The sequence below is a fragment of the Ovis aries genome, chromosome 2, assembly GCF_016772045.2.
Source record: "Ovis aries strain OAR_USU_Benz2616 breed Rambouillet chromosome 2, ARS-UI_Ramb_v3.0, whole genome shotgun sequence".
Taxonomy (NCBI): Eukaryota; Metazoa; Chordata; class Mammalia; order Artiodactyla; family Bovidae; genus Ovis; species Ovis aries.
Genome location: NC_056055.1, coordinates 245171210 through 245189526, shown reverse-complemented (window position 1 = coordinate 245189526; position 18317 = coordinate 245171210). Strand labels below are relative to the sequence as shown.

Genomic DNA, 18317 nt, shown 5'->3' with positions numbered 1-18317 from the left:
ATTAGTCCTACCAATGAACACCCAGGACTGATTTCCTTTAGAATGGACTGGTTTGATCTCCTTGCAGTCCAAGGGGCTCTCAAGAGTCTTCTCCAACCACAGTTCAAAAGCATCAATTATTCTGCACTCAGCTTTCTTTATGGTCCAACTCTCACATCCATACACGACTACTGGAAAAAACCATAGCTTTGACTAGATCTTTCTCAGCAAAGTAATGTCTCTTCTTTTTATTTTCAAATTGTAGTTTATTTATTTTTTAAATTTATTTTTGGCTTCACTGGGTCTTCAATGTCATGCATGAGCTCTCTGGTTTCAGCATGTGGGATCTTATTTCCCTGACCAGGGATCAAACCTGCATCCTCTGCAGTGGAAGGCGAATTCTTAACCACTGGACCACCAGGGAAGTCCCTCTCTGCTTTTCAATATGCTATCTAGGGTGGTCATAACTTTTCTTCCAAGGAGCAAGCATCTTTTAATTTCATGGCTGCAGTCATCATCTGCAGTGAGTTTGGAGCCCAAGAAAATAGAGACTGTCACTGTTTGAACTGTTCCTCCATCTATTGGCCATGAAGTGGTGGGACCCAATGCCTTACTCTTCATTTTTTGAATGCTGAGTTTTAAGCCAGCTTTTTCACTCTCCTGTTTCACTTTCATCAAGAAGCTCTTTAGTTCCTCTTCGCTTTCTGCCATAAGGGTGGTGTCATCTGCATATGTGAGATTATTGATATTTCTCCTGGCAATCTTGATTCCAGCTTGTGCTTCTTCCAGCCCAGCGTTTCTCATGATGTACTCTGCATATAAGTTAAATAAGCAGGGTGACAATATACAGCCTTGACGTACTCCTTTCCCAATTTGGAACCAGTCTGTTGTTCTATGTCCAGTTCTGACTGTTGCTTCTTGACCTGCATACAGATTTCTCAGGAGGTCTGGTATTTCTAAGGTGGTCTGGCATTCCCATCTCTTTAAGAATTTTCCACAGTTTGTTGTGATCCACACTGTCAAAGGCTTTGGCATAGTCAATAAAACAGAAATAGATGTTTTTCTGGAATTCTCTTGCTTTTCTGATGATCCAATGGATGTTGGCAATTTGATCTCTGGTTCCTCTGCCTTTTCTAAATCCAGCTGACCATCTGGAAGTTCTCAGTTCATGTACTGTTGAAGCTTCACTTGGAGAATCTTGAGCATTATTTTGCTAGTGTGTGAGATGATCTCAATCGTACGGCAGTTTGAACATTCTTTGGCATTGCCTTTCTTATAGATTGGAATGAAAACTGACCTTTTCCAGTCCTGTGGCCACTGCTGAGTTTTCCAAATTTGCTGGCATATTGAGTGCAGCACTTTCACAGCATCATCTTTCAGGATTTGAAATAGCTCAACTGGGATTCCATCACCTCCACTAGCTTTGTTCGTGGTGATGCTTCCTAAGGCCCACTTGACTTCGCATTTTAGGATGTCTGGCTCTAGGTGAGTGATCACACCATCGTGATTATCTGGGTCATGAAGACCTTTTTTGTATACTTCTTCTGTATATTCTTGCCACCTCTTCTTAATATCATCTGCTTCTATTAGGTCCATACCATTTCTGTCCTTTATTGAGCCCATCTTTGCATGAAATGTTCCCTTGGTATCTCTAATTTTCTTGAAGAGATCTCTAGTCTTTCCCAGTCTATTGTTTCCCTCTATTTCTTTGCACTGATCACTTAAGAAGGCTTTCTTACCTCCCCTTGCTATTCTCTGGAACTCTGCATTCATGTGGGTATATCTTTCCTTTTCTCCTTTGCTTTTTGCTTCCCTTCTTTTCTCAGTTATTTATAAGGCCTCTTCAGACAACCATTTTGCCTTTTTGCATTTCTTTTTCTTGGGGATGATCTGATCCCTGCCTCCTATACAATGTCATGAACCTCCATCCATAGTTCTTCAGGCACTCTGTCTATCAGATCTAATCCCTTGAATCTATTTCTCACTTCCACTGTATAATTGTAAGGGATTTGATTTAGGTCATACATGAATGGTCTAGTGGTTTTCCCTACTTTCTTCAATTTAAGTCTGAATTTGGCATTAAAGAGTTCATGATCTGAGCCACAGTCAGCTCCCGGTCTTGTTTTTGCTGACTGTATAGAGCTTGTCCATCTTTGGCTGCAAATAATATAATTAGTCTGATTTTGGTATTGACCATCTGGTGATGTCCATGTGTAAAGTCGTCAACAATGCAAAGTTCAACAATGCAAAACTGAAGTTACTTTTGCACCAACTTAATAAATATTTTTTAAAATGTTAACCCTTTGCCTGTCTTTCAGTTCCACCTTTTTCTCTCTGACCAGTTTTACTTTTCACTCTCATGGTTGCTTTCTGGCTTTTCTTCAATGTCCTTTATTAAGTTTACATTTGGATCTATTCTCCCCTGAACATCTTTTTAATCTTCATTTATGATATGATTTTGGTATTTTATTCTCCATCCCTCTGTGCACCCACAGGCTTGTAGCAGTATCTGATGTGACTTTTCTTGGATTTTGGATTATTTCTCTGCTTTGGTTAATGCAAAGATTCTTGTGTGGTTTTATTTCCTTTCCTCGTTGATTTACTTTCTTTTGGGAGGAGGATGAGTGGGTCGATTTGAAATTAAGGAGCCACTGTTGTCTGCCAAGCCTGGAAGTCCTGGTAAGTGCACTAGATATTGAACAAGCGCTGTCGAATTGGCCTCTGCAGGGAGCGGCAGTGCCTGGCTTCCTTTATTCTCACCAATGCTTCATATCAAATAGCATCACTTTTGTCAGACTGATGGGTGAAAAGTGTTACCTGATTGCCATTTTAAATGCATTTCCCATATTATTAGCAGGATTCTCTTTTCAAAATAATTTTTTTTTAATTTTTTCTTTGAATGAACGCTTTAAATCTTTTGCTCTCTTTTCCGCCTAGTTGGCCGTTTTATTTTGTGAGTTGTTTACATATGTTCTGGATCATTAGCTGCACATGTTGCAAATTTTTTTCTTCCAATCTGTCGCTTAATTAATTAATCTTAATTGATTTTTTTAATTGAAGCATAGTTGATTTACAATGTTGTGTTATTTTCAGGTGTACAGCAAAGTGATTCAGATACGTGTGTGTGTGTGTGTGTGTGTGTACTTCTTAAGATTCTTTTCCATTATAGGTTATAACAAGATATTGAATATAATTCCCAGTGCTATATAGTAGGTCCTTGTTGTCTGTCTAATCTTTTAATTATATTTATTGTATCTGGTTTATAAATGAATTACATTTTGATGTTGCCAAATGTATTAATCGTTTCCTTTATTTTTTTTTTCTTTATTTGTGTGTCTGAGGGTGTGTCTGTGACTTTTTGGATGATAGGATTAAGGTATGTTTTCATTTCTTTAGAGGTTTTTATATTTTTGGAAATTCTACAATTACGTTCCTATTTATGAATAGTTGTGTCTTTTCAAAGATAGCTTTGCTACCCAAACTCAAAACATCTTCTGATTCATCTGACACTTTATCGTTACTGATGTTTAGGTTTCTAGGATATGTGGAAGTTACTGCTGTGATCACTACATGTGAGAACTGTGTGAGAAAGGCAAGATCTCATTTTTTCTGGGTGGATATCCTACCATGGTTTATTAAATGGTTCATCATTTCCCAACGGATTTAAAGGGCATTTTTTATTGTTTTTCAGTTGTTAAGTTGTGTCGGATTCATCTGCTACTCCATGGACTGTAGCCTGCCAGGTTCCTCTGTCTATGAGACTTCCCAGAGGAGCCTGGTGGGCTACAGCCCACGGGATCACAAAGGGTCGGACAGGCTGAGTGACTGAGCATGCGCCACTTGGGAAGCCCCCCCCCCCTTTTCTCCTATACCAATTTCTGCATACACATAGAATTGTTCCTGGTTCTCTAATCTATTCAAGTTGTTTTCATTTCTCTAATCCTATGCCAGCATCATGTTATACAACTTACTAAAGCTTTATAACATATTGTGAGAGGCCCAGCTCCCTCATCATTCTTTTTCAAAATTGTCTTGGCCCTGGTACATTTTCCATTCCATGTGAATCAGCTTATCAAATTCCATGGAAATTATCTTGGAAGTTTGGTTGGAAGTACATGGAAGTTAGAGATTCCCGTGGGGGAGAACTGACATCTTTTATTGTGTTGAACTTTTCCGTCCGTGATAAGGATACTCATCTGCATTCATTCAGGTCTTCTTTCACGTTCCTCAGGAAAGTTTTACAGGTTTGTTATTTTTTGGTAAGGGTTTCGCCCATTTTTCATTGTTTTATTACTGTACTAGATCTTTAAAAGTTTAGAATATTGTCTTATCCCTCCCTCTGCGCTTCCTCAGCCCTCATGGAGAGTCTCTGCTGAATCCTTTGGCTTTCACAGTTGATTCTCATTATAGGGTGCATGTGCGTGCGTGCTAAGTCACTTCAGTCGTGTCCGACTCTTTGTGACCTTATGGACTGTAGCCCACCAGGCTCCTCTGTCCATGGGACTCTCCAGGAAAGAATACTGGAGCGGGTTGCCGTGCCCTCCTCCAGGGGACCTTCCCGACCCGTGGACTGAACCCACATCTCTTATGTCTCCTGCGTTGGCAGGCGGGTTCTTTGCCACTAGCGCCGCCTGGGAAGCTGTAGGTCGCATACATTTTCTTGTTAGTCACGTCTTCCATGTGTTTCTATCTCCTTAACTGTAGGGTAAACTCCTAGAGGATCCAGTTAGTGTTTTAATATTCCTGCTTGGGGAGGGGGGCATGCTTTAAGAGGGGAGGATCTGTCGCTTACAAAAAAGGGAGGAGGTTCAGGAAGGGAGGGGCAGGAACTCCAGGGAAGAGAAATGGACCTGTTCACTTGGTCATGGGGAAAGGGATAGTGTCAGGAAGAGGGGCTCTGCAGGAAAAAATGTCTCCCTTCTGCACCTTCATCCCACTCCTGACAAGCCAGCCTTTTGGACTTCCCTGGTGGCTCAGAGGTTAAAGTGTCTGCCTGGAATGCAGGAGACCAGGGTTCAACCCCTGGGTTGGGAAGATCCCCTGGAGACGGAAATGGCAACCCACTCCAGTACTCTTGCCTGGAGAATCCCATGGAGGGAGGAGCCTGGCAGGCTACAGTCCATGGGGTCGCAAAGAGTCGGACACGACTGAGCGACTTTACTTCTGCACCTTCAGCCTCTGTGTGTGTGTGTGTGTGTGTGTGTGTGTGTGTGTGTGTGTGTGTGTGTGTGTGTGTGTGTGTGTGTGTGTGTGTGTGTGTGTGTGTGTGTGTGTGATTCTCAGAGCGGCCCTGTTCTTGGCAGCCTCACACGGCTTCAGGATCCATCTCTGCCGCTGCTCCCCGGTGATCTGGGTGATAAAGCACCTCTCTTGGAACACTGCTGTGAGCATTCAAGGAGAGGGTGTGTGTACGGCGCGCAGCACAGCTGGCAGCAGGCACGCAGTACCAGGAAGCCTTTTAAAAAATTCTGTATCTAAAAATTAAAAAAAAAAATTCTGTATCCATTCATTCATTGGCACGGGTGTGTGTGTGTGTGTGTGTGTGTGTGTGTGTGTGTGTGTGTTGGAGGGGACATTCTACTCCGAAGGACAGGCAGGAGAGGGCCTGGACTGTGTAAGGTGCAGAAAGGAGACTCGGGCAGCAGGGGGAGCTGGTGATGGGGCACGATAATGAGATATTTAAACAGCTCACTCTCTTTTAATCTTCAGACTACGAGTGACTTTTTTTTACTTTTTCTCTTTGTGGTGGGAGGGCATAGTTCTAAGCAGCTTACTCCTCTGAGGACAGAAGAGTAGTGGGCGGGCAGGAGGCCAAGCTGGCCCGCTGAGACGCTGGCGGCTCGGGGCTCAACACGCCTGTCGGTGAGAAGATTCACCCCGTGTGAGCCTTCTGACGAGCCTCCAAGTGCATCACCGGCTCAAGGATCTTCACGTCTCCCCGGTACTTGTGGCTCACAACAAAGAGAGAGCTAACTGTTTTAGAGCTCAGAGAAGTGACTCACTTCCTTTAAAGCAAGGCAGGGGGAGGACTCTTGCCTCTCAGGTAGGTGCTTGGTGTGGGCGGTCACTCCGTCCACTCTGGGGTGCGATCTCAACCCCCCCCCCTTCAGCCAAGGCGCAGATGAACGCCCTCCCCTCTAGGGAGTGTTCCTCTGGCCGCCTCAGCCCCCAGGACTTGGCCTCTTCGGTGCTGGCGAGCTGTGGGGCGGCCGTCTCAATCGCGGCATCACTTACAGCTATTGCCTGTTTCCTCGTCCACCCACCCCCCCACTCGCCCGTTTGCCTAAGTCCCTGGCTGGTCCAGGCGCCGGGCTGCTGGGGGTGGGGCAGGCACCTCGGAAGCCTGCAGAATTGGGGCCTGCGCTAGGAGTTGAATTTGCCCCCGCCCCTCCACTCACGTTGAGGCTGAAATCCCTAGTACTTCAGAATATGACCTTAGAGGGTTATATTACATGCAGTTAAGATGCATGTAATATATTACATATCTATAATATGTAATATATACATAATGCATGTAATATAAATTCATTACATGAACTTACAAGCAGTTGAGGTCAGGGGAGTTCCCTGCTGGTCCAGTGGCTAAGACTGTGTTCCCAATGCTGGGGGCCTGGATTCAATCCCTGGTCAGGGAACCAGCTCCCTCACAGCACAGCTAAGAGTTTGCATGACACAAATAAAAGACCCAGCGTGCTACAACAAAGACCCAGCGCTGCCAAATAAACAAATGAACACAAGCGAGGTCACTAAAGTAGGCCCTGGGCTTCCCGGGTGACTCAGACCATAAAGAGTCTGCCTGCCCACAGATTCCATCCCTGGGTCGGGAAGGTCCCCTGGAGAAGGAAATGGCAACCCACTCCAGTACTCTTGCCTGAGAAATCCTGCGGACAGAGGAGCCTAGCAGGCTACAGTCCATGGGGTCACAAAGGGTTGGACAGGACTGAGAGGCTAACACTTTCACTTTCAGCTGCTACTACTGCTGCTGCTAAGTCGCTTAAGTCGTGTCCGACTCTGTGCAACCCCATAGACGGCAGCCCACCAGGCTCCCCCATCTCTGGGATTCTCCAGGCAAGAACACTGGAGTGGGTTGCCATTTCCTCCTCCAATGCATGAAAGTGAAAAGTGAAAGTGAAGTCGCTCAGTCGTGTCCGACTCCTAGCGACCCCATGGACTGCAGCCTACCAGGCTCCTCTGCCCATGGGATTTTCCAGGCAAGAGTACTGGAGTGGGGTGCCATTGCCTTCTAAGGCCTTAATTCAATATGACTGATGTCCTTATAAAAACAAAGAACACAACATTGTTAATTGACTATACCCCAATATAAAACAAAAATTAAATTAGAAAGGAATTTGGATACAGAGGCAGACACACGCAGAGAGAACATCATGTGAGATGAAGGCGGAGACTGGAGGGATGTTTCCAGAAGCACATAAAGGGAGAACTTTGGGGAGCACCAAAGAGGACCAGCAAACCCCCAGGAGGCACCAAAGACCACCAGCAAACCCCAGGGAGGCAGGCTGAGGCCTAGAGTCTCCCTCACATTCCTCAGCACGAATCAGCTCAATCTCAGACTTACAGCCTCCAGAACCGTAAGAGAATACATTTCTGTTGTGTAAGGTACCACACTGTGACACTTTGTTATGGCAGCTCTGGCATTAAGACAGTCTGGTAGGAGAGGGAAGCCTGTATGAGCCACCTGATCTGGACTGCAGGCTTCCTAGAGGTGATGCTGACCTGGGCATTGCAGGATGGGTAGGAGTTCATCAGCCAAAAGAAGTCAGGGTAGCGTATTCCAGGCAGAGGGAAGAATATATGTAAACCCAGGAGAGGCATGAGGGTATGTCAGAGACTCTTCCTTGAACTGCCTGCCCTGCCCAAGCACCTGAGGCCCGGCATTGGTGATGACATCCTTCATTCCAAGATAATGGAAGTATTTTTACCAGGTCCCTTGAGCCCATGTGGCGACATGCGTCATTCTCACCAGCAGGGGGCACTCACACGCTCTTAGTGACGACGGAAGAGGGGCCAGGTGGGCACAGGCATTAGCCAGGGTCCAGCGCTTCTGCTTCCCTGGTGGCTCAGCTGGTAAAGAATCCGCCTGCGATGCAGGACACCTGGGTTCGATCCCTGGGTTGGGAAGATCCCCTGGAGAAGGGCAAGGCTCCCCACTCCAGTATCCTGGCCTAGAGAATCCCATGGACTGTATAGTCCACAGGGTCGCAGAGTCTCGCCTGAGCGGCGTTCACTGACTCACTCAAGGCCTCTGCTCTGGGGAGGAGGCGCGGCCAGCCCCGGGGGCACTGGCGGCGCCACAGGACACAGCTTGCCTGGGGGAAGACACACACGGTCGCACGGCCCTCGGTGTAAGTACTTTATTTCAGTTACAATGGTGCCGCAGAGAACTACAGTCGCACGAAACGTGGTAATACAAAAGAATAGATTCCCAGCTCCAAACCCCGCACCCCTGTGCCCGCAGAGACGCCGGCCCCGCGGGGCTCCCTCGAGGGGGCGCGGCTCAGACGGCGGCCGCCCAGAGCGCCAGGGTGGGGGGCGGCGCCAGGCGGCTGGGGCTCCCCTTGCTCCCCCGCCTGAGCTCCGCCCGCTGGGGGCGTCCCGAAGCGGCCAGCCCGACCAGCTGCGGCCGCGCGGAGGAGACGGCATTCCCGGTGCCCTGACACCTCGGGCCAGACCCACCGTGCCTGCCCCCTGAACCGGCCCCCCGGCTCAGAGCACCCCCCAAGAAGAGGAGGGTCCACGGCAAGTACTGTCTCCACTCAGCCCAGGGCTGAGGGTGGGCTGGAGCCCGGGGCACGTTCAGGGGGTCCTCAGACTCCTGACCGCGGTGCCACTGACGGGCAGGCCCAGGCCTCTGGGCAGCAGAGGGGGCTGCCCTCTGAGGGGGCAACTGTGTGGGCCCTGGCACAGAGGGCGGTCTCCTCGGGCGGGGGCCTGGGCACAGCCCCAGATAAGGCACTCAGCGGGAGGCCAGGGCTGGCTGTGGTCCTGGGAGCCGGGAAGGGAGGTGGCGGAGGTCGGAGCCCAAGCGAGGACCTGGGTCCCAGGGCGACGAGTGGTGCTTTCTCTTCTCTTCTTCCCCCAGGAGAAGAGGCATGCAAGGCAGACTCTGAAATGGCTGGGATGGGGCGCTGCAGAGTGGCCACAGGTCTCAGGCTGATGGAGGTGCCCAAAAGCAAGGGGACAGAGAGAGGACCCCGTAGCATGGCAGAGAGCTCTGACGGGGGGGTCTCAGCCTCGCAAGGCTCGTGACCCAGGTCCGGGGTGCTAGGGCACCTCCAGACTGGGTTGGAGGGCACAGACCTGGCCTCACGCAGCCATCAGTCCCCTAGTGTGACTCTGGGGGCCAGTGTTTCCTTGCTGGGGGGTCCCCACTGATGGACTCTAGGTTCAGAGGCAGGTATCCTCAGGAGGTGGTGCCAACGAGCTGCCCCTTCCTCTGCTGGGAGCAAGAACCAGGGGAGGGGGCTGGAACCACACACCCCAAGGGCAGAAGCACCTCTCTATGTGAGGACCTGCTCAGTGGCCTGGAATCCTGCTTCAGCCCAGCCTTGTAGTGAGAAAGGAAGAGAGGGGGCTAGTCAGGGGCTTTCCCTTGTCCACAGGTTATTTAGAAAAACAGAACATAATAAATATACCGATCCTTTTCCTTAAAAAAAAGTGTTTTAAATGCATCACTTCCCTGAAGGTTTCCAGTGTATTCCACAATGTTTAAAAAATAGTTTCCCCAAAAATATATCTTTAAAGCATTTGACACAGTGGTATTTGTGGTATATCTGGTGCTGCATGTGGGCGGAGGGGGCTGGGCCCCCCTGTCCTTGTCAGCGAGTGTCCAGGCCCGGTGGGCAACCCGCCTGATACCCCAACACCCATCAGAGCTGACACACGTGTGCCTGGGATGACCGGGTCTTCACTGGGGGTCAAATCTCAGATTACGGTGAGAGCGCACATCGCAGGCTTGGTTCTGGCTGACCACCCTGCAGTGTTGGGGGAGGGGGTTGGCCGCCGGATGGAGGGGGCAGTCTGTGGGCCCAGGGGCATGTTCTTGGGCCCCTCCTCGCCCTCCATCTCGCTCTGGGTGCCTGGCCCTTCACCAGACTTCACACTTGTGATGCGGGTTCATGGGTGAGCCAGGCGGGCAGTGGAAGTGTTCTGAGAACTCCTTGGAGTTGGAGATGGAGCCGATGACCCGGAAGCGGGAGGGGCTGTGGGGGTCGGTGATGAGACCTTCGTGCGAGCTCTCGGGGGTGCGGACGGAGCACCAGACCTGTGAGGGGGCGACAGGGAGAAGGCAGAGTCACTGCGGGTCCCCGAGGTCGCTAGATTGGCCCCACGACTGTAACAAGAAAATAAGCGCCCCTCTGGCTCTGAGACCCCCATGACGGGCCTGCCACCTGGGTTAGGAAGAAGCAGAGGGCTGGGGGGCCTTCACCCAGCTTCCTCTTCTGCAGCCAGACCAGCTGAATGTCTGTCCTGGGCTTCTGCGTTACGCTTCACCTGCACAAAGGGTTCTGCCCTCAAATCAGTTTGAACACTTTGCCCTGAGTCCAGATCACTCCTTTCCTGGGCAGGACCAACTGTCTCGTGGCCTTGTGGCTCTGGGCACCAACAGAAGGCTACATGCTGATTGCCAACTCTAGGGACAACCTGGGATGCCTTGAGTTTAAGATATTTCTAGAACCGCAGAACTGGGAGGGCCCTTAGCCATCCAAGGAAACCTGTCCTCTCCTCTACCTGATGCAGGAATTCCTCTAACAGGGTTCTCGACCCTTCCTTGAATTTCTCCAGAGATGAAGCTCGCCTTCTTACAGGGTAAATGCCCTGTGGATGGACTCACAAGCTAGGGCTTCTCTATTTGAGGAAATTTGCCTTTTGGTTTTCAGCGCTCCTGGAACTCAAGATGGCACACTGTGCCTGGGTATTAGTTTTTGTCTAAAGAACTCACCTGTGCAAAGCCCAGGAAGAAGAGCTGGTTGTTGGTGAGACCCAGGGTGGGCAGTGTCTGCTCAGCCCCGTTCTTCTTGACCCAGTTCTGGTAGGCCTGGGGGGAGAACAGAGCTCAGGGTCCCCGTGACACAGGAACAATCGGGTGGCAGTGGAGGGCTAGTGGGGGAGATCTGGGAACATACACCCTGTCGGGAGAGGGCCTGGCTTCTGGGGGTCTTGGGCCTGAGCTCTGAGCCTAACTCAGCCTAGAGGAGCTGCCCTCTACCCGCACTCATCCCAAAGGGAGCTCATTCAACCCCACGACTTTAAATATCACCTCCATCTAAATACAGATGCATCCTGCCAGCTCCAGCCTTTCTTGGGAACATTCAACTGCTCTAGCTGGTCATCCAAGATACACACACACACACACACACACACACACACACACACACACTGCTTTCCCATCACAGTAAATGATGCCAGCCACGAAAGCTGAGCACCAAAGAATTGATGCTTTTGAACTGTGGCATTGGAGAAGACTCTTGAGAGTTCCTTGGACTGCAAGGAGATTCAACTAGTCTATTCTAAAGGAAATCAGTCCTGAATATTCACTGGAAGGACTGATGCTGAAGCTGAAACTCCAATACTTTGGCCACCTGATGTGAAGAACTGACTCATTAGAAAAGACCCTGAAGCTAGGAAAGATTGAGGGCAGGAGGAGAAGGGACGACAGAGGAAGAGATGGTTGCATGGTATTACCGACTCGATGGACATGAATTGGAGTAAACTTCAGGAGTCGCAAAGAGCGGACAGGACTGAGCGACTGAACTGAACTGAACCACCCAGTTACTCAGGCCCAAACTCCAGGACTCTCCTTTGATTCATCTTCTTTCAATCAATCGAACAACCCCAATCTAACCACATCTCACCCCTCACGTTGCTCTAGCCCATCTCTTGCCTGGACAACCTCACAGCCGCTTTCTAACTAGTCTCCTTGACCTCAAACTGGTCCAGTTCCAACCCCCTCCCAACACAGCAACTCAGGTCATCCTCATAAAGCAGGGGCTGAGAACATTTTCTGGAAAGGGTCAGAGAGTAAGTCTTTTCAGCTTTGAAAGCCAAACAGTTTCTCTGCTGCAACAGCTCAAGGAGCACCCTGATATATGAAAGCAATCACAGGCACCATAGGGATGAGTGGGTGTAGCTGTCCCCTCTCTCCCACAGCTTTGATTTATTTGTATTGATTTGGCCAGCTAAGGGCAGGATGTGGCCCACAGGCCGTAGGTCTGCTGACCTGGTTGTGGAGGGTGACGCAGATCCTTCCCCCGTGTAAAACCCTGCAGTGGATCCCGCGGCAGCCAGAACAAACCCCAAGGTCCTGCTCAGTCGACAGGGGCCATAGCCAGGACAGCCACTCCTCCGGCCACCCCTCCCACACAGGGCCGTGCCCTCCATCCCTGCCACGTCCTTCTTCTTGTCCTGGGCTGTGTGAGGCTTGGGTCCACCTCACGGCCTCGGCATTTACTCTTCTTTCCCTGCCTCTTTCTCACCCTACTGGACTCCGTTCAAAGGTCATCCCCTCTAGAAGGCCTCCCCTGACCATCCTCTCCCCTATTTTTCTTTATTCCTTTGGCCTGTCTTGTCTTCTTCATCTTATCAGCACCTGACATCATCACATTTATCCGTGGAGGTGTGAACTGCCTTCCTCCCCCTCCCTGACCCGCTATAGTTGGGGGCTTCATGAGAGCAGGACCCGTCGCTGTTTCGTCCCAGAACCGCCAGCACCAAAAACAGGACACAGCGGGTCGAAAGTTTGCAACACACTTTCACCGACTAACAGACATCGGGCAAGTCACCGGATGTTTCTAGGTGGTTTCTGGTTGGTTCTGTGGCCTGCACAGCGGGCGTGAGATACCTAATCGTAGAGCTCCCGGGGCCCCGGCCCACAGGCCTCAGCACACAGCATCTCTCAGGCTTCCTGCGCTTGCTGCCATGGGGAGGAGGAGGAGGCTCTGCCTTAGCCTCTGGCATCTGTCCCTTCCAACTCAGCCAACATCTCCAAGGGCCACCCTGGACTAGACCTGGCGCCCAAACCGTCATGTGCCATCTCTCTCACACCCAGCAATGCAGGGATGAACACAGCCACATGCACAGAGGCTCAGGGAGGCTGAGTGACTCACTCCAGAACCAGGACCGGAGCCGGAACCGGCTCTGTGAGCAGTGTCCCCCTCCCTCCCTTCCCGGGCCCACTGCTGCCTGGGTCAGGGGCGGCTTCCCCTGCAAAGGGAGGGACAGGCAGGTCTTCAGGTGGGTCCAGCCCAAGCCCATTCTGGTGACCCTCAGTGGGGGCTGGACTTGGGGTACACAGCCTCTGTGTGCCGGGTCCGAGCCGGGTGCCTCACAGACACCCTTTCACTCGGTCCGCACTGCCACCCATTCCACAGATGTGGCCACTGAGGCCCAAAGACCCCGTTGCATGTGCCCCAGCTTGTCTCCCACCACTCTTAACCGAGAAGCATCTGGACAGACCCAGAGGCGGGCGTGGGGCGTGCAGGGAGGGCCTCCTACCCGGTAGGCCGCCTTGAGGCCGCCGTTGTCTGCGATGTTCTCGCCGAGGGTGTGCCGGCCGTTCACCGGCTCCCCGTTCACGCTGTAGTTGCTGTACTGCTCCACCATGCACTCGGTCTGCTGCTTGAACGCCTCCACGGACGAGTTCTTCCACCAGGGCCGGAGGTTCCCGTCCTTGTCGTACTCTCGGCCTGCGGGGCCAGAGGGGAGCGTCAGGCTGGGCGGAGGGGAGACGCAGCTGGGTGCTGAAGGACCGGGATGCATCAGCCGGTCTGGGGTGGCTGGGGCGGGGAGGAACGTGACCCGACTAAGGACCCAGACATTCCGAGTTTCGGTGAAGCTGGATTCACCATCGAGGCTGGTGAAGGGTCTCTGACCCTGCGCCCAGCGGCAGGGGGGAGGTCACAGGAAGGTCCTGCCTCCTCATTCTCGGTCACAGGGTCCCCAAGGCAGGAGGCAATAAGGGGGATCCTGGACATTAGCTGGGGAGGTACTAACTCTTCTACTTGTCGTTGGACCAGAGTAGTCTCTGGGGTGGTGGAGGAATGTCCGCTCCCCACTGACTACAGTGGGGAATGCTGTACTGCCCCCAGCACCGCACACCTTCGGGGAGCAGGGTGTCCCACTGTGAGCCTACCCAGTCCTCGCAATCACCACATGATCAACACGCCCATTTTACAGATAAGAAAATAGAGGCCTGAGGAAATGATGGGGCTTGTGAGAGTCCACACAGATTGGCAGGTGCCTGGGCCAGGATTTTAACTTTCCATGTCCTCCTGTCTCCAAGGCTAAGATGCACAGGAGCAAAGCAGGAGCAGCGGCGCCAGGAAGCTGGTGGGGATGCATCTGAAGGGGACCCCGGGGAACCCGTACCTTGATCGTCAAAAGCATGAGTCAGCTCGTGGCCCACGACGACGCCGATGCCGCCAAAGTTCAAGGCACTGGAGGGGGAGACACGGGGGTGAGAGTGATGTCATGCAGGGCAGGCCTACCACTTCCTCAGTCTGGAGACACAGCAGAGTCCTGCAGGGCTCCAGCCGGGCCCCCGAGCCGGTCAGAACCTGGAGAGCTGGCTGCGTCAGCCTGTGCCCGCTGCACTCCAAGCACCGTGCCAGGCACTGCCCTCGGGTCAGCGCAAAGAGCTAGGCCTCAGTAACTGACTATAAGGGAGCAAATGGAGGTGTAGGATGGTTCAGCCACTTTGCCCAAGAGCCAGTAAGCCAGCAGAGAGCAAGCCTGGGGTTCAGATCCAGGCCTGTGGGGAATTCACTTCTGCGACTTCTCACCCTTCCCAACTTCTCAGCTGAGACTGTTCTAGAATATCACTAGAGGGGCATTCCCCTGTTTGGGGTTCCTGCCTCCATGACGGCATCACCGACTCGATGGACATGAGTTTGAGAAGGCTTCGGGAGTTGGTGATGGACAGGGGAGACCTGGCGTGCTGCAAAGAGTCGGACACGACTGAGCGACTGAACTGAACTGTCTCCATGATGGGCCCTGAGTTCCCACTATGTAGGGACGCTGAGGTCTAGGAGACCCCGGAGGGAAGCACAGGGAGTGAGAGTTGTTTCCATGGCAACATCTCCTGGCCGGTGGGACAAGGAGCCCTCGGTGAGACAGGTTTGGAGGCGGGGTCAGCTGTGGGCTGACCCAGCTATCAGGGGTCTGCTGAGGGGTCACAGGGGGTGGGGAGGAGATGGGACGGAGCCCCAGGAGCGTCCTACTTGGGTGAAGAGCGGGTGTAGAATGGCGCCTGCAGGATTCCGGCCGGAAACACGATCTCATTCTTGGTGGGCGAGTAGTAGGCGTTCACCATGGGCGGGGTCATGCTCCACCTGCAAGCAAGACACACGTGGAAGCCTTGACCCCACAGCAGGTGGTAGGCAGGGACAGCCCATTGGGGGTGTCGGGAGCCCTGGAAGTGTGGATTCCCCTTGACCTGGCCCAGGGCGTGCAAGCATGAGGTAGCACTGCTTTTGAGAGAGGAAACCAGAAACACCCAAATGTCTGTAAGGGAGGAATTGGTTGAATTCAATGTCACATCGCGCAGTGGAACAGTGAGACCCTGGCAAAGAGCGGAATGCGATGACTAGTAAGGACCCGCCGTAGAGCACAGGGGTCAAGACTTCTCAAGGCTCTGTGAGGCCTATATGGGGCAAGAATCTAGGAAGAGTGGATGTATGCACGTGGAGAGCTAACTGGTTCATCTTGTTTTCCCCTGAAACTAACAACCTTGTAAATCAGCTGCACTGCAATAAAAATTAAAAACCAAAAAAGAGAAAATAGCTCCCCGTTCTCCACCAGGGTTGTACCATTTTACACCTGCACCTGCCAGGCTGGATATTTCCAGGTGATAGTTAGAAACTATCAACTTTGGCTGTGTTAGCAAGTGTACAATGAAACCTCGTTTTATATTTCATTTCACTATTAAAGATGTTGAACATCTCAAAAAACCACAAAGAACAAAATGGACCATTCTATACTAGAAAGTCATTACTCTGTAGGCTCAAAAATGAATCTGTCAGCAGTTTTCAAAGTGTGCTCCATGGCTACCTGGTGAAATGCTGCTGCCGCTGCCGAGATGCGAAGCCCCCAGTTCCCTTTCAGGGGCTCTGTGAGGCCGAGACTATTTTCATTAAAATACTAAGATGCTATTTACCTTTCCCACCCCATTGACATTATACGGATGGCGGAAAGGCAACACTGGGTAAAACTGCTGGAGCCTCAGCTGAGTCAAGGCAGTGGTACCAGTTCAGTTGGTCACCATGTTCTTCACAAAAAAATAAATAAATAAAATCTGTTCACTGAAGAACATCCTTGATGACGCAGCATAATAATTAACTTCATTAAACCTAGACCCGTGAGTACAAGTCTCTTAATAGTCTGTGTGACCGGATGGGAAGCACTTGTAAGCATTTCTGTTTTTATTTCTTTTTTTTAAATCTTTTGGCCAACACTGTGGCATGTGGAACCTTAGTTCCCTGACCAGGGATAGAACCCACGTCCCCTGCATTGGAAACATGGAGTCTTAACCAGTGGACCACCAGGGAAGTCCCAGAATTTCTGTGTGTTTTGTTTTTTTTTTTCACGGAATGCCATCTGTACTTGAGAGGATGATGGGTGCTTGACAGGCGTTTTCTTAAAAATGAACAGAGTGAGCGCATCACCTCAAGCAAGACAACTGACGCGGTTTGCTGCCAGCGATAAAAACTCAAGGTTTCAAAACAACTGAAATTTCAAGCAAAAACTTGGAAACCTGGTGTCGGCCACGGCAAACCTGATAGCTGTCCGATACTTAAAGACTTTTTTCTCTGGAGGTCAGCAGCGACATTACCCGCTGTAGACTTTTTTTTTGGATATATAATGTATAATGAAGATGCCACTGTTTGGAAGATATGTTGAAACTCAGTGAAGCACTGTTTTCCAGATGACCAACACATGGTGTTACAAAGTCATGCATGGGTAGAGGAAGGATCCATTCAAAGTGCAAGGCACGCTGATGAACCATTAGTGTAAGAGTGTGAAAAGTTTATGAGCATGGTTTCAGACTCTGCATTGCAATTAACCAGACAATCTTATTTGCAAAATAGAGACACAGAGGTAAAAAACAAACCTAGGACACCAAGGGGGGGAAGGAGGGTGGGGTGAATTGAGGATTGGAATTAACATGCATACATTACTGATACCATGAATCAGGTAGCTATCTGATGAGAACCTACTGGGTAGCTCAGGGAACTCCGCTCAGTGCCCTGTGGTGACCTCAATGGGAAATCCGAAAAAGCAGGCATATGTGTACGCACACGGCTGGTGCATTTTCCTTACGGTAGAAACTAACACAAAATTGTAAACCAACTATACGCCGATAAAAATTAATTAAAAAAAATTACTGCCCGTCACGTTTTGGAATAGTATCAACGAAGCAGGTACACATGTACAAAAAGACAGTTAAAATATTCTTTCCTTTTCTAACTGCATGTCTGTGTAAGGCCAGAATATCTACATATTTCAAAACAATATATTGCAACAGACGGAAGGCAGGAGCAGATGTGAGAATCCTGCCGTCTCCCATTAAGCCAGACATTAAAGAAACTTGTAAAAAGTAGAACAATACCTCTCTTTTTAGTAAACTTTTTAAAAAACAGTTCTTTTTCATAAAATTTTCAGAAAAGTCAGTACAATCCCCATAAACAAGCTTTTGGGGGTTCAATGATTTTTTTTTTAGCATAGAAGAGGCTCTGATGGTAGATATTAATGAAAAACTTGGCTTCCCAATGATTGTTCTGATATGAAGGACCAGTGGGGAGTGGAGTGAGACAGAAAGGATATTTTCTCTGAGAGCCTAGCTAGTCACTATGTCTCCTCCAGGTGAGTCCCACAGAGATGCATTAAGCGTGGATACATTAATGAGTAGGAGACTTAATTTAAATGGAAAAGTTTACGCTAAAAGACTTCTAGTAAATTCACAACACTGGGGTAGTGCCTGCACCATATTCTGGAGATAAAAGACCACTTTCTTGTATGTTTAGGGTGTACCATGGTTAAGGACAGAAAGAAGAAACAGAGCTGTTCAAACCCCTGTTGTCCACAAGGGGGAACCAGGGGCAAAGAGAAAGAAGTGGCTTTCGCCCTTTGGCTTCCCTGATGGCTCAAGCAAGTGAAGAATCAGCCTGCAACGCAGGAGACGCAGGAGAAGCGGGGTGGATTCCAGGGTCCAGAAGATCCCCTGGAGCAGCAACTGACAACCCAGCCCAGTCTTCTTGCCTGGGAAATCCCATGGACAGAGGAGCCGGGTGGGCTATGGTCCATGGGGTTGCAAAGAGTCAGAC

General features: G+C 50.4%; 1 protein-coding gene across 6 annotated transcripts in view; it reads right to left on the bottom strand.

Moving 5' to 3' along the window:
• Nucleotides 1-8337: 8337 nt before the first annotated feature.
• The window catches only part of ECE1 (endothelin converting enzyme 1), a 121138-nt gene continuing 111158 nt past the window's right edge, over nt 8338-18317 (bottom strand). For all 6 annotated transcript variants that reach the window (XM_004005152.6, XM_042244639.2, XM_027965562.3 and 3 more), the window contains 5 exons: nt 15216-15326; nt 14365-14432; nt 13492-13682; nt 10940-11035; nt 8338-10261 (listed from right to left, as the gene is read on the bottom strand). In XM_004005152.6, the coding sequence (XP_004005201.2) occupies nt 10085-10261; nt 10940-11035; nt 13492-13682; nt 14365-14432; nt 15216-15326 (643 nt within the window). In that variant the 3' untranslated portion in view covers nt 8338-10084. The remainder of the gene's footprint in view (nt 10262-10939; nt 11036-13491; nt 13683-14364; nt 14433-15215; nt 15327-18317) is intronic.